The 13,152-nt window shown below is 35.4% G+C and overlaps 1 protein-coding gene across 2 annotated transcripts; it reads right to left on the bottom strand.

The window, feature by feature from the left end:
- Nucleotides 1-848: 848 nt before the first annotated feature.
- Nucleotides 849-4,510, bottom strand: LOC101506078 (uncharacterized). 2 transcript variants are annotated; one of them, XM_004514684.4, is made up of 6 exons: nt 4,309-4,510; nt 3,356-3,970; nt 2,388-2,534; nt 1,996-2,088; nt 1,477-1,749; nt 849-1,377 (listed from the first exon to the last, which is right to left on the bottom strand). In XM_004514684.4, the coding sequence occupies exons 1-6, from the start codon at nt 4,360-4,362 to the stop codon at nt 1,129-1,131; spliced, it is 1,431 nt and encodes a 476-aa protein (XP_004514741.1). In that variant the 5' UTR covers nt 4,363-4,510; the 3' UTR covers nt 849-1,128. The 2 variants fall into 2 exon arrangements, with proteins under 2 accessions (XP_004514741.1, XP_073225841.1); XM_073369740.1 differs by lacking the exon at nt 4,309-4,510 and adding an exon at nt 4,100-4,297.
- Between the last annotated feature and the right edge of the window lie 8,642 nt (nt 4,511-13,152).

Here is a 13,152-nt window from a genome sequence, read left to right as displayed (position 1 = left end):
TTGGGCGTGATGCGACCTCCCGCCTTACGACTTCTTGAAGATAGAAAAAAAAATAGAATATTTTAATATACAAATTTTATTTAAGATATAGGCTAAATTACATCTGTGGTCCTTTAACTTAATTTCAAACGTTTTAGTCCTTTATCTTTTTTTTTTTCCGACTTGGTCCTTTATTTTAATTTTAAGTGACAATTTGATATTTTATGTTTTAAAATTTCAACAATGTTATCCTTTTTAATACAAAAATTCAAAAAAAAAATTCAATCAAAACTCATAAAATTAATTATATTCTTCAATATAATACAAATTTCATCAACTTCGTAACGCAAATCTTCAAATAAACTCATATTTTTATATTTTATTTGATATTGTTAGGAATAAAGGACTAAATCGGAAGAAAAAAAAAAGATAAAGGACTAAGACGTTACCTGAAATTAAGTTAAAGGACCACAAATGTAATTTAGCCTAAGATATAATGAAGAGTTTTAAATAAAATAAAATATTATAAAAGTGTATTAATTTAAAAACTTATCAGATAAGTGCTTTATATATTTAAAAGGTGTATCTAAAAGAATAATATAAAGCGTTTTTTCAAACAATTACATTTTCTTGAAAATCAATTTTTTATATACTTTATATAGTAATTTTTAGTTTTAAAAATCACTTCTACATAATTATATACAAACAATTTAAAAATCATTTTTTTCTTTCAAAAATCGTTTTTATGATAATAAAAAACAGAAATTAAAAAAAAATTATTAAAATCTCTAATATATTTTTAAATAAAAATAATTTTTTTTAGGTCGAAAAAAGCACACCCATAATGAAAAAACATAACTACAAGATACTAAAAAGATAATTATAGTATATATTCCATCAACATAAGGATGAATTCATAAATTTCATTAGTCAAAGAATGGATCAATGGTTACCTATTCTTTGAACTCCAAAGCCTTGCATTCGGACTTTGGAGTACATGAGCTATCTATCTATCACATAATATACAACAAAAATAAAAATGAACAATTCTCATTACCTCACAAGAACTACGTGGTTTCACTTAAAAAGGACCTACTAACACAAATAATATTATATACAGTTACCTACCTAAATTCAAGGATAGCATGTTTACTCATTTGTACTAGTTTGGTAATCCTTAATATGTAGTTCAATTTGGGCCGCAAAGCTACTTAAACTTCTATTTTCTTCTCTCAAGATGTTCAGCTCTTGCTTCAACTCATCATTCTGCTTTTTGACTTGGATATTTTCTATATTCTGTCTATGGAGAACTTCAAATTCTTCCATTAGTTGGCTTATTTTCATCTTCAATTCAGTATTTTCCTCTTCTAACATGATATTTTTCTTCCTTAAATCATCCTGTTAATCAAAAAAAGTAATTTTTTTATGTGATGATCCATTGTGCACATACATACTATAGACGGACAAGACATAAATATAAAGCAAATAAAATCTCACATCATCAGATCTCAACTTAGGGGGAGTTTCAACCACTATGAGTTCTTTAGTTTTCAATACATCCTCTCTACCACCTTTCTCAGACATGCTCAAATTTGTGAAGTAATCCTCCACCATGAGTTTTTCAGCTTGGAATTGTTCCTCTTTACCTTCATCACATGTGCTCAACCTTGTGGGAGTGTCTTCTACTACCAGATTCTCAAAATTAACCTCGTCCTCTCTATGTATTCCACAAGAGATGCTAAGCTGCGAGTCTACCTCGACACCCGAAACCTGTCCATGTCCAACTTTCAGTAAATCAGAAGTGAAATGAGAACTAACAGCCACATTCCAATAGAAGCATTGAAAAAACGGTAGAAAAATGATATATTTAAACTTCAAAAAAAAGATACTTGTCTAAATAAGTAATACATTGGACAAATAAATAGAATGACCTTAGAATGAAGCCTAAAGTTTTATGCACCAGACATAGATAAAACAAAAACATAAATAAATAGAAAGCAAGAAATTGTAACTCACTTTAGTTAACGTGCTTGCGGAATAGTTTTCCATTGCTTCTTTTATTATATTAATTTGTAACTCTTCAGAAGTAGGTTGGAGTTTCCAAATTATCTGCAAAATATATACATAAGACATAAAATACAGAAGTTTTAGTATGCTATATATAATGCCAATACCAACGCCAGTTAGGAAACCATTATTTCAAAGACCAAATACATAAGCTGCAGATTTAGACTAAATCCTAAAGGGCTTCAGAAGTGAAAGGATTTAGCAACTTTAAATCATTAGATCGTCTATTAAGGACAGAATATAGCATTAAAGAATCTTTTCTCTACTTTTCATGTTATACAGGGAGTCAATGAATCTTTAAACTCAGCATTCAACAATTTGTAAGCAAGTTTTAAAGTTACCTGGTCTTCATGAAGATCTTTAAACCTTGAAGTACTCCGTTGCCTTGGGTGAGATTTACTATGATCCCATCGACACACACGAGGAAAGGCCCTATCGTGATTTTGCAAATGTGGTCGTGCCATGTCAAAATGCTCATAGGACCATGTCTGTCCCCAGTAACGTGGAAAAAAAAACATTTGATCAACAAAAGCATTGACATACTTTACAAACATTGCTGCTATTCTTTTTACTTTCGAAAACTAATTCACACATATAGCCTTTTATAATCATTCTAATTATTGAAGAAAAAAAAGTAACTTCAGAGACTGAAGTATTGAATTGACATAGATTTAGTTGTTGATAATTTATTTACCTCAATTGATCACAAACACGTCAATCTTAATTCAGTTAAGATATTATCTGAACTAAATCGATACCAAAAAAATAATTGGAGAACTACATTACCATTTAGAGAATTAAATAAAATTTGACTTCTCAGAAATAAAAAGTGACGATACGGTGTTGAACTTTTAACTCTTGAATGGTTAACATTTTCATTATGTTAAAGTTTACATAAACAGATAAGACATACTATGCTTAGAAGGATTGACTAGCATTGGAAAAAGATTTTCCATTCTTATACTGTTATTAACATCATACAGAATATCGTTTTGGTCCATCCAACTACAAACCTAATTATTTTTTCATTGTCTTGATTACCATACCAAATCTTGTAAACATTAAACAAATATAAGAATACAGCTAAATGATTCTTATTTTCATGCATTTCTAAAGTGTGTAATGTATAGAGTTTAACAGATATGCACTACCAGCGTAAACAAAATTATGAGATCATGGATGATTGTGCAGTGCATATCTATTTAAGTTGGATATATAAGACTTCAATTTTAGCATATGACTTCAATTCTAACATATATAGCTTAATTTAAAGAAATTTGATAATATATAAATGACATATGAAACTTACTTGGAGCAATATAAGACAACCACCCACATACTGAACACTGTTTTCTTTTCTCTTATCGAGCCACTGACATAAATCTTCAACTACAGCAGCACCCCAAGCAAAAGAAGAAACCCCATCCAAATTACCAAGAAAGGACAAGTACCTTGAATCTACTTTCCCATCATTGGAAGAAAGGAAAGTCCCAATAGTGAAAAGCAAGAAGCTCCTCACAAAATCGTCACTCACAACATCCCCAATGGTATCAAGCCTTGCTTCAAGAGTAGCCATAGCCACCTTTCTCTTCCCAGGTAAAGCCCCATATTGCCCTTCAAAATCAGAAAACAATTCCTCTTCCTTCAACTCCACACGGTGTCCAACCACCGGAATCCCCAAAATGAGAGCAACGTCCAACAAACTAATGGCGATTTCGCCAGAACCAACCTCAAAAACTTGCCGATCGGAATTCCAAGCCTCCATCACCTCCGTAAGGAAAACCTTGTTCAGAGTATGGTTTGGAATCGATAGCAAGTTACCAAATCCAGTTCGCGATATGGCCAATCTTTGCTCCGCCGTTAGAAGCTGAACTCGCTTCGCGAACGGAGTGAGAGAAAATCTAGTGCTGAAATTCTTCACCACCTGGAAAAGAAAAAACGAAAAATCAAAATTTAATGCGTAATTCAGTCATTTCTTTTTAATGTATTCGCTTTCACCGTGTGAGACACAAAATTTTAAATTTCCTCATGACGTCACTCTACAGGCGGTTACCTGCCGCCTCGCCATTCAGTAAGGTCCGCTTACTCCAACTCCAACCACCGAGTCTGCCGCGATTTTCTGAATCTGTTACCTCTATTCACCTGAGCTGCCGGCAATCGTTCTACTGGGGCGAAAGCGGTCTCCATGGCGTGAATGAAACCGAGAAGGTGAAAACGAAACAGGTAATTGAGGGAGGATAAAAAAGGGGAAAATAAATTTACCAGTTCTGAAGCTTGGCCGAGGCCGATAGAAGATATTCTGGTTGATTTTCTCATCCGGAATTAGGTTTTCCGGTGCCAGCGATGAAGAGAAGAAGCTCCGATGGGATATAATGAACGGAATGCGACCAATGAGCTTAAACACTAGTACTGTGGCTCTGGCTATATTGATTAGTAATTACAAAACTTCTCGCAGAAGTTTTGAAATAGATGAGCTGAGGTGTACCTTATGCATTTTTTTTACTCATCCTTATATATTCAAAATTAAAATAAATAAAAAACCGCCAAAATATAAATTATTTTTTTCAAGCCAAACATTTACTGTAATCTTTTCTTTTGTCCAAAAGGAAATAGGAATTTTAGTCATTAAAATTAGAAAAATAGATTAATTAAGTCTTTTAAATTTACAAAATAATAATGTAATCTCTCTATCATTTAAATTTTTTAAATTTATATCATATTTAAAAGATATTATTATTTATGATGCAGATATACGAGTATGGTATTAAAAATTGATATCGATATAAGATATAATATTTTATAAATAATTAAAATAAGTGTACGTCAATAAAAAAATATGACTTTTTTATATATAATTTAACTAAGACGATTATATTATTCAATTTCCAATACAAAATCACAATAAAAATTCAAAAAATCATAAATTGTTTTTGTTTACAATATTAAATGTACTCAAATTTATATATAATATATTAATATATAAAAATATCAATTTGACTCAGTAAGAAACTGCAAGATCTTAAATTTATACTTAAAGACGAATTAAATATTCATTTATATACTAAATGATTTAAAGAAGAATTAAATATTCATTTATATAGCAAACAGATTTGAAAAAAATTATATTTTTAGTTATTTATCTTATTTAATGGTAAGAGTCTTGTAAAAAAAAATTTGTCCCAAATCTTTTATGTTTTGAAACATATGAATAGTCTTTTTATTTATTTATTTTTTTAATGTTGATGTGTCCAACTACATTCGTAGTTTTAAAACCAGATCCGCAGGTCGCACAGAGAATTGAAACTATGACCTATTCGACCAATTTATCAAACCATTCGTTTTAATGAACCCGTCAAATTTCGGTTGAACCAACTAAAACCGCCATACCCGGAACAAATTGGTCTGATTCAAAAGAAAATTAGCTTTTTATTTTGTAAAAGTCTTTTCTAAGGTGCACAAGTCACTTAAGTGGTGCATGGTGCAAGACATATATTCACCATTTGATTTATTAGGTTCCATCAAATGTAATACACCATCCACACTAGATCTACTCCCTCTCCACCTTCTTCCCCCTCACTTCCATTTCCCCTTCACCTTCACGAGAATTCTCCCATAGAACAGAATTTTCAATGCATCAAAAACATAGATTTTTTTCTTCCTAGTATTCCAATTCAGTTTTGGTTGTATCCTAAAACCTAAATCTTCATTTTCTACCTGCTGGTTTAAGAACCTTCTAGTTCTACAGCCTCCTCCTCCTTACCATCATTATCATTGTTACTATCAATTACCTTTGATTTGTTCCCTTCAAACTCAATCATGTTAACATGTCTACCAGCACTTGTTATTTTTATAGTCTCCAATTAATTCAAAAACTTGTGTTTAAAATTTTCGTTGAAGCCCAAAATTTTAACCAAAGACGTTGTGTCGTGGTGCTGGTGAATTGAAGGTCATTGGTGTTGTTGTTGTTCCCCGATGAAGTGGGAAGAGAATGAATGAACATGTGTGAGGTAGTGGGCGGTGAGGTATCACTTGTCACAAATTAATTTTTGTTTTCTCACAAACTCGGGTGAAAAGAACAGTAGAGAGAGTGGCGAGTCAACCATTAGATTTACTAGAATTGTATTATCTAGTGGTAAAAATTAGTCTTTCATGGTATAACACTTAACTAACTTATGCCCAATATGTGCAAATCCATGTGTCTCATTTAACCAAGTGGAGAGAGGTCAGATTAGGATGAGAGAGAGCTAAATTCAGAGAGTGAGGCAAAGAGAAAAGTGAGAGAGGAAGAGCAAAACTCATTTTTCGCATAAAACAGAGCAGCTGCACTAGATTCGCGATTTCTCCTTCGTTCACCGTCGGATCGGGCTGAACTTTGGACAGACGGTTCGTGACTCATGGAACTTCAATCTGACCGGTTGGATCGTCGATCAGAGGTCTGAGGTGGGAGAAATTGAGCTCGGACAGTAGCAGTTTTTCCCGGTTTTTCTGCTGAACTTTGTTCTCAATTTCATGTTTGTTTTCTCATTGTTTTGGCTGATTGTTGTGCTGGTTACCTTGCTGTTTTTTGACTGGTTACTGAGCACAAATTTGTGCCATATTTGAAACTCTCTTGTATCCATATTTTGATCATAGTGGAGCTCTATTATTGGCTTGGTCCCGTGGTTGTTTACTTCTCATATTGAGAAGGTTTTTCCACGTTAAAAATTATTGTGTCCTTTGTGGTAGTGATTTTAGTTGATGTGATTATTTCTTGTTGCTCCTCACAGATTCTTGCAAGTTTGGGAAATTGATTATCCGCTGCATATTGCTCTGTTAGAGTTGTTATTGTTATTTGTTGTTGAATTTCCCATCATAGTGGCATCAGAGCTCTTTGGTTAAGGGGCTATTTGACTTGTTTGAATGATGGAGGCAAATACAAATAGAATGATTTGTTTGAATGGCACTAATTATCACTTATGGAAGGGAAAAATGAAGGATCTGTTATTTGTGAAGAATTTGCATCTTCCTGTGTTTGCTAGTGAGAAGCCAGAATCCAAGACTGATGAGGATTGGAGTTTTGAACATCAGCAGGTTTGCAGTTTTATTTGGCAATATGTAGAAGACGATGTTTATAATCACATTGCTAATGAGGAACATGCAAGATCCTTGTGGAAGAAGATTGAATCTTTGTATGCTTCTAAATCAGGGAATAATAAGTTGTATTTGTTGAACTCCTTGATGAATTTGCGGTACAAGGAGGGGACTTCTATTTCAGATCACTTAAATGATTTTCAAGGGATCCTAGATCAATTGTCAGGTATGTTATTTGTGAAGAATTTGCATCTTCCTGTGTTTGCTACTGAGAAGCCAGAATCCAAGACTGATGAGGATTGGAGCTTTGAACATCAGCAGGTCTGTGGTTTTATTCGGCAATATGTAGAAGACAATGTTTATAATCACATTGCTAATGAGGAACATGCAAGATCCTTGTGGAAGAAGATTGAATCTTTGTATGCTTCTAAATCAGGGAATAATAAGTTGTATTTGTTGAACTCCTTGATGAATTTGAGGTACAAGGAGGGGACTTCTATTTCAGATCATTTAAATGATTTTCAAGGGCTCCTAGATCAATTGTCAGGTATGGGTATCAAATTTGATGATGAAGTGTTGGGACTATGGCTACTGAATACTCTACCAGATTCTTGGGAAACTTTTCGGGTTTCAATTACAAACTCAGCTTCTGATGGTGTTGTCTCTTTGCAAAGTGTAAAGGGAAGTGTTCTTAATGAGGAGATGAGAAGGAAGGCACAAGGTACTTCATCTCATTCAGAGGTACTTGTCACTGAGAACAGGGGCCGAAGTCAAAGAAAGGAACCGAAAGGGAATAGACAGAATAACAGAAGTGCGAGTAGAGAGAACAACAGAAGTAAGTCGAAGTCCAGATACAAGAATGTGGAGTGCAATTATTGTCACAAAATGGGGCACATACAGAGGAACTGCTTCATATGGAAAAGGGAGAGCAAAAACAATAACAGTAAGCAGAGAGATAAGAATCATGATGATGATGACCGTGTTACTACTGCTACTTGTGATGATCTAATTATTCTTCGTGACTATGACTCAGTCAATCTTGTATCAGATGAGAGCATGTGGATTATTGATAGTGGTGCTACACTGCATGTTACACCAAGGAAGGAGTTCTTCACATCTTACACTTCTGGTGACTTTGGAGTGTTGAAGATGGGTAATGATGGTGTGTCCAAGGTAGTTGGTATTGGTGATGTTTGTTTGCAGACCAACATGGGAGTGCAGTTGTTGCTTAGAGGAGTCAAACATGCTCCAGATGTTCGCTTTAATTTGATCTCTTTGCAGATGCTTGATGATGGTGGTTACGATAATCACTTTGGTTCAGGAAAATGGAAACTCACCAGAGGTAACTTAGTTGTGGCCAGAGGGGAGAAAATTAATAAATTGTATTGGACTAAAGCATTGGTTGCTAAAGACAGTGTGAATGCCATGGATATGGAGGCTTCTTTGTGGCACCGCAGGCTTAGTCATATCAGTGAAAAGGGGCTGAATTGTTTAGCTAAAAAGGATGTACTTCCGGGATTAAAGAGTGCAGAGTTGGAGAAATGTTCTCATTGCATGGCTGGTAAGCAGACTAGAGTATCCTTCAAGAAACATCCTCCCTCAAGGAAGTCAAAGTTGCTTGAATTGGTGCATTATGATGTTTGTGGCCCGTTGAAGGTAAAGTCATTTAGTGGTGCACTTTACTTTGTTACTCTTATTGATGATTGTTCCAGGAAGCTTTGGGTCTATGCTTTGAAGACAAAAGACCAAGTTCGGGAGAAATTAAAAGAGTTCCATGATATGGTGGAGAGACAGTCATACAAGAAGTCGAAATGCATTTGTACTGACAATGGTGGTGAGTATTGTGGACTATTTGATGTTTATTGCAAGCAGCACGGTATCAGACATGAAAAGACTCCTCCTAAAACTCCTCAGCTGAATGGTTTAGCAGAGAGAATGAACAGGACATTGATTGAAGAGTTAGGATTAATCTGAGTCCTGCAGCTGCTTTGAATGCTGAGGTGCCAGACAAGATTTGGTTTGGCAAGAATGTCAGGTATGATCATTTGCGTGTCTTCGGTTGCAAAGCATATGTGCATGTTCCAAAGGATGAGAGATCCAAGTTGGATGGGAAGACAAGACAGTGCATCTTTATCGGTTATGGTCAGGATGAATTTGGCTACAAGCTGTTTGATCCAGTTGAGAAGAAAGCTGTTAGAAGCCGTGATGTGAAGTTCATGGAAGACCAAACCATTGAAGACATTGATAAGATGGAGAAGACTACACCTGAGATTGATAATGGTTTGTCTGATGTTGATCCAGTTCGGATGCCTACACATGATCTGGATACTGCTGAAAATAATGTTCAGAATGATGAGCAACATGGTGATGTTGGTGATCAGCAGCTTGGAGATGATTTTGATGTTCCTAATGATGATGCTGAAGAAGAACATGAGATGTCACAAGATGAGGATCTTGGTGATGCTCCTGAACCACCTCAAGCTCAAGTTTGGAGGTCTACTAGGCAGAGGAAACCATCCACCAGGTATCCTTCTGATGACTATGTTACCTTGACTGGTGGAGGCGAACCTGAATGTTATGATGAAGCCATGGAGAGTGATGAAAAGAAGAAGTGGTTGGATGTTATGCTAGATGAAATGAAGTCTTTGCATGATAATCACACTTTTGATTTGGTGAAACTACCTAAGGGAAAGAAGGCCTTGGAAAACAGGTGGATCTTCAGAGTGAAGCAAGAAAGCAATTCTACATCTCCAAGATATAAAACCAGATTGGTTGTGAAAGGTTTCAGACAGAGAAAGGATGTTGATTTCAATGAGATTTTTTCTCCTGTGGTGAAGATGTCATCCATTAGAACTGTGTTGAGTTTGGCTGCTACTCTTGATTTGGAGGTAGAGCAAATGGATGTAAAAACTGCTTTCCTTCATGGTGATTTGGAGGAAGAGATTTACATGAAGCAACCTGATGGTTTTCTTGTTAAAGGCAAAGAAGACTATGTGTGTAGGCTCAGAAAGAGTCTATATGGTTTGAAGCAGGCCCCGCGTCAGTGGTACAAGAAGTTTGAGTCAGTTATGTGTGAGCAAGGCTACAAGAAGACTACTTCTGATCACTGTGTCTTTGTTAAAAAGTTTGCTGATGATGATTTCATTATCCTGTTATTGTATGTTGATGACATGCTTATTGTTGGGAAAAATATTTCCATGATTGACAGGTTGAAGAAGCAATTGGGCGAGTCATTTGCCATGAAAGACATGGGAGCTGCTAAGCAGATTCTTGGTATAAGAATCATGCGTGACAGGAACAAGAAGAAACGTTGGCTGTCACAAGGACACTATGTTGAAAAAGTGTTACAGAGGTTCCAGATCACTAGTCAGAGTCCTCCCAATGAAGCTGAAAAATCAGATATGCAACAAGTTCCTTATGCATCATCTGTTGTGGGTAGTTTAATGTATGCAATGGTGTGTACAAGGCCTGATATTGCACATGTTGTTGGTACAATTAGTAGATTTCTGTCTAATCCAGGTAGAGAGCATGGAATGCTGGTGAAATGGATTTTGAGGTATCTTCGTGGTACTACCAGTTTGAGGCTTTGTTTTGGAGGTGATAAGCCTACTCTTGTGGGATATACTGATTCTGATATCGCTGGAGACATTGATTCCAGAAAGTCTACTTCAAGCTACTTGATTAAGTTTGCAGGGGGAGTTGTGGCATGGCAATCCAGATTGCAGAGATGTGTTGCATTGTCCACTACTGAGGCAGAGTTCATTGCCATTACAGAAGCATGCAAGGAATTTTTATGGTTGAAGAAATTCTTGCAGGAGCTTGGTTTTGTTCAAGATAAGTACTTGCTATTTTGTGATAGTCAAGGTGCAATTCATCTTGGTAAGAATTCAACCTTTCATTCTAGGTCCAAGCACATTGATGTTAGGTATCATTGGATACGTGATGCTTTGGATGCTGGGTTGTTGGAATTGGCCAAGGTTCACACATATGATAATGGTGCTGATATGATGACAAAGGCATTACCGAGAAGCAAGTTTGAAACTTGTTGTGAGATCGCCGGTTTGGCGGTCACCTCCACATAATTGTGAGGGGGAGATATGTTGGGTTTTGGGCTCCCTTCCTATGTGGAGAAAGGCCCAATATGTGCAAGCCCATGTGTCTCACTTAACCAAGTGGAGAGAGGTCAGATTAGGAAGAGACAGAGAGCTGAATTGAGAGTGAGGCAAAGAGAAAAGTGAGAGAGGAAGAGCAAAACCCATTTTACGCATAAAACAGAGCAGCTGCACTAGATTCGCCATTTCTCCTTTGTTCACCGTCGGATCGGGCTGCAATTTGGACAACAGGTTCGTGACTCATGGTACTTCAATCTGACCGGTTGGATCATCGAGCAGAGGTCTGAGGTGGGGGAAATTGACCTCGGACAGTAGCAGTTTGTCCTGGTTTTTCTGCTGAACTTTGTTCTCAATTTTATGCTTGTTTTCTCATTGTTTTGGCTGATTGTTGTGCTGGTTACCTTGCTGTTTTTTGGCTGGTTATTGAGCACGAATTTGTGCCATATTTGAAACTCTCTTGTATCCATATTTTGATCATAGTGGAGCTCTATTACTGGCTTGGTCCCGTGGTTGTTTACTTCTCACATTGAGAAGGTTTTTCCACGTTAAAAATTATTGTGTCCTTTGTGGTAGTGATTTTAGTTGCTGAGATTATTTGTTGTTGCTCCTCACAGATTCTTGCAAGTTTGGAAAATTGATTATGCGCTGCATATTGCTCTATTAGAGTTGTTATTGTTATTTGTTGTTGAATTTCCCATCAGTTCCCCGATGAAGTGGGAAGAGAATTAATGAACATGTGTGAGGTAGTGGGCGGTGAGGTATCACTTGTCACAAATTAATTTCCGTTTTCTCACAAACTCGGGTGAAAAGAACAGTAGAGAGAGTGGGGAAGGGGAATGAGAGGAAATAGATTTAGTGTGGCGAGTCAACCATTAGATTTACTAGAATTGTATTATCTAGTGGTAAAAATTAGTCTTTCATCGTACAACACTTAACTAACTTATGCCCATCACATATCAAGTTGATATGTATACTCTCTTGCCACTAAACCATTTACTCTTTTGGAATCATATTTGAACAAAATCTCAATTCAGACACAAAGTCAGATTTGCCACTACAAGAACACACCATATATGAACAATTGCAACACCAGCAAGCAATTTTCCAAGCACAACGTGTAAGGAGGCGGACAAAGGAAGAAGTCGGTGACAAGATCCATCTGAGATGGTCTTCATTAGATAACTTCATTAAAAAATTAATACGATATATATGATTATATAGATGTCAAAATTATTTCGAGCTAGTTAGAAGTTAGTTAAGATTAAGTGAAAGTTGATTATGTTAGTTATTTGAGGAACACTCAAATAAAGGCGTAATTATCATAATTATGTTAGTTATGATTAAGTTGATTATGTCTACTTTTATACAAGCAAATATTTTGGGCTTGTTCTATGTTCTTTATTGAGTTTTAAAAAGTCGTTTAAAATAACTTTTTAGTACCAAAGATATTATTGAATTGAGTCGTGAACTAAGTCGTTCTCTTTAAGACATTTTGCGGTATTGCAAAAAAGTTTATAATCAGACTATCAACCACGACATCTCTAAGATAAAACAGTTCAGTTACAAACTGTATCGAAGTTCAATTTCCTGTTGAAAACGGTTCTAGAATTATACCCTCAATATGACTATAATAACCACTTAAAAAGTATGGTACTTAACACCACTCATAAATCGAAAGATCTACGACACAAAAACCGCTGTAAAACCGCAATAATGATAGTATTAGAACCACTCTAAAAATATCGAAGGCATATAAAGAAATGGGAGATGAGAGAAAGTTGAGAATTGCATCTAATTTTAGTGTGTTTTTCACAAGAGCTTGACACTCTTTATAAAGTGATTGTTGAGACAAAAATCTCAATTTAATGTTTTGATGAAAACAAACAAAAAGTTAATTCATAATGTTAATTATGATTCTAAGTGT

This window comes from Cicer arietinum, chromosome 6, assembly GCF_000331145.2.
Source record: "Cicer arietinum cultivar CDC Frontier isolate Library 1 chromosome 6, Cicar.CDCFrontier_v2.0, whole genome shotgun sequence".
NCBI lineage: Eukaryota > Viridiplantae > Streptophyta > Magnoliopsida > Fabales > Fabaceae > Cicer > Cicer arietinum.
Note: the sequence above shows the minus strand (reverse complement) of the source record. Positions and strands in the feature narration are given on the sequence as shown.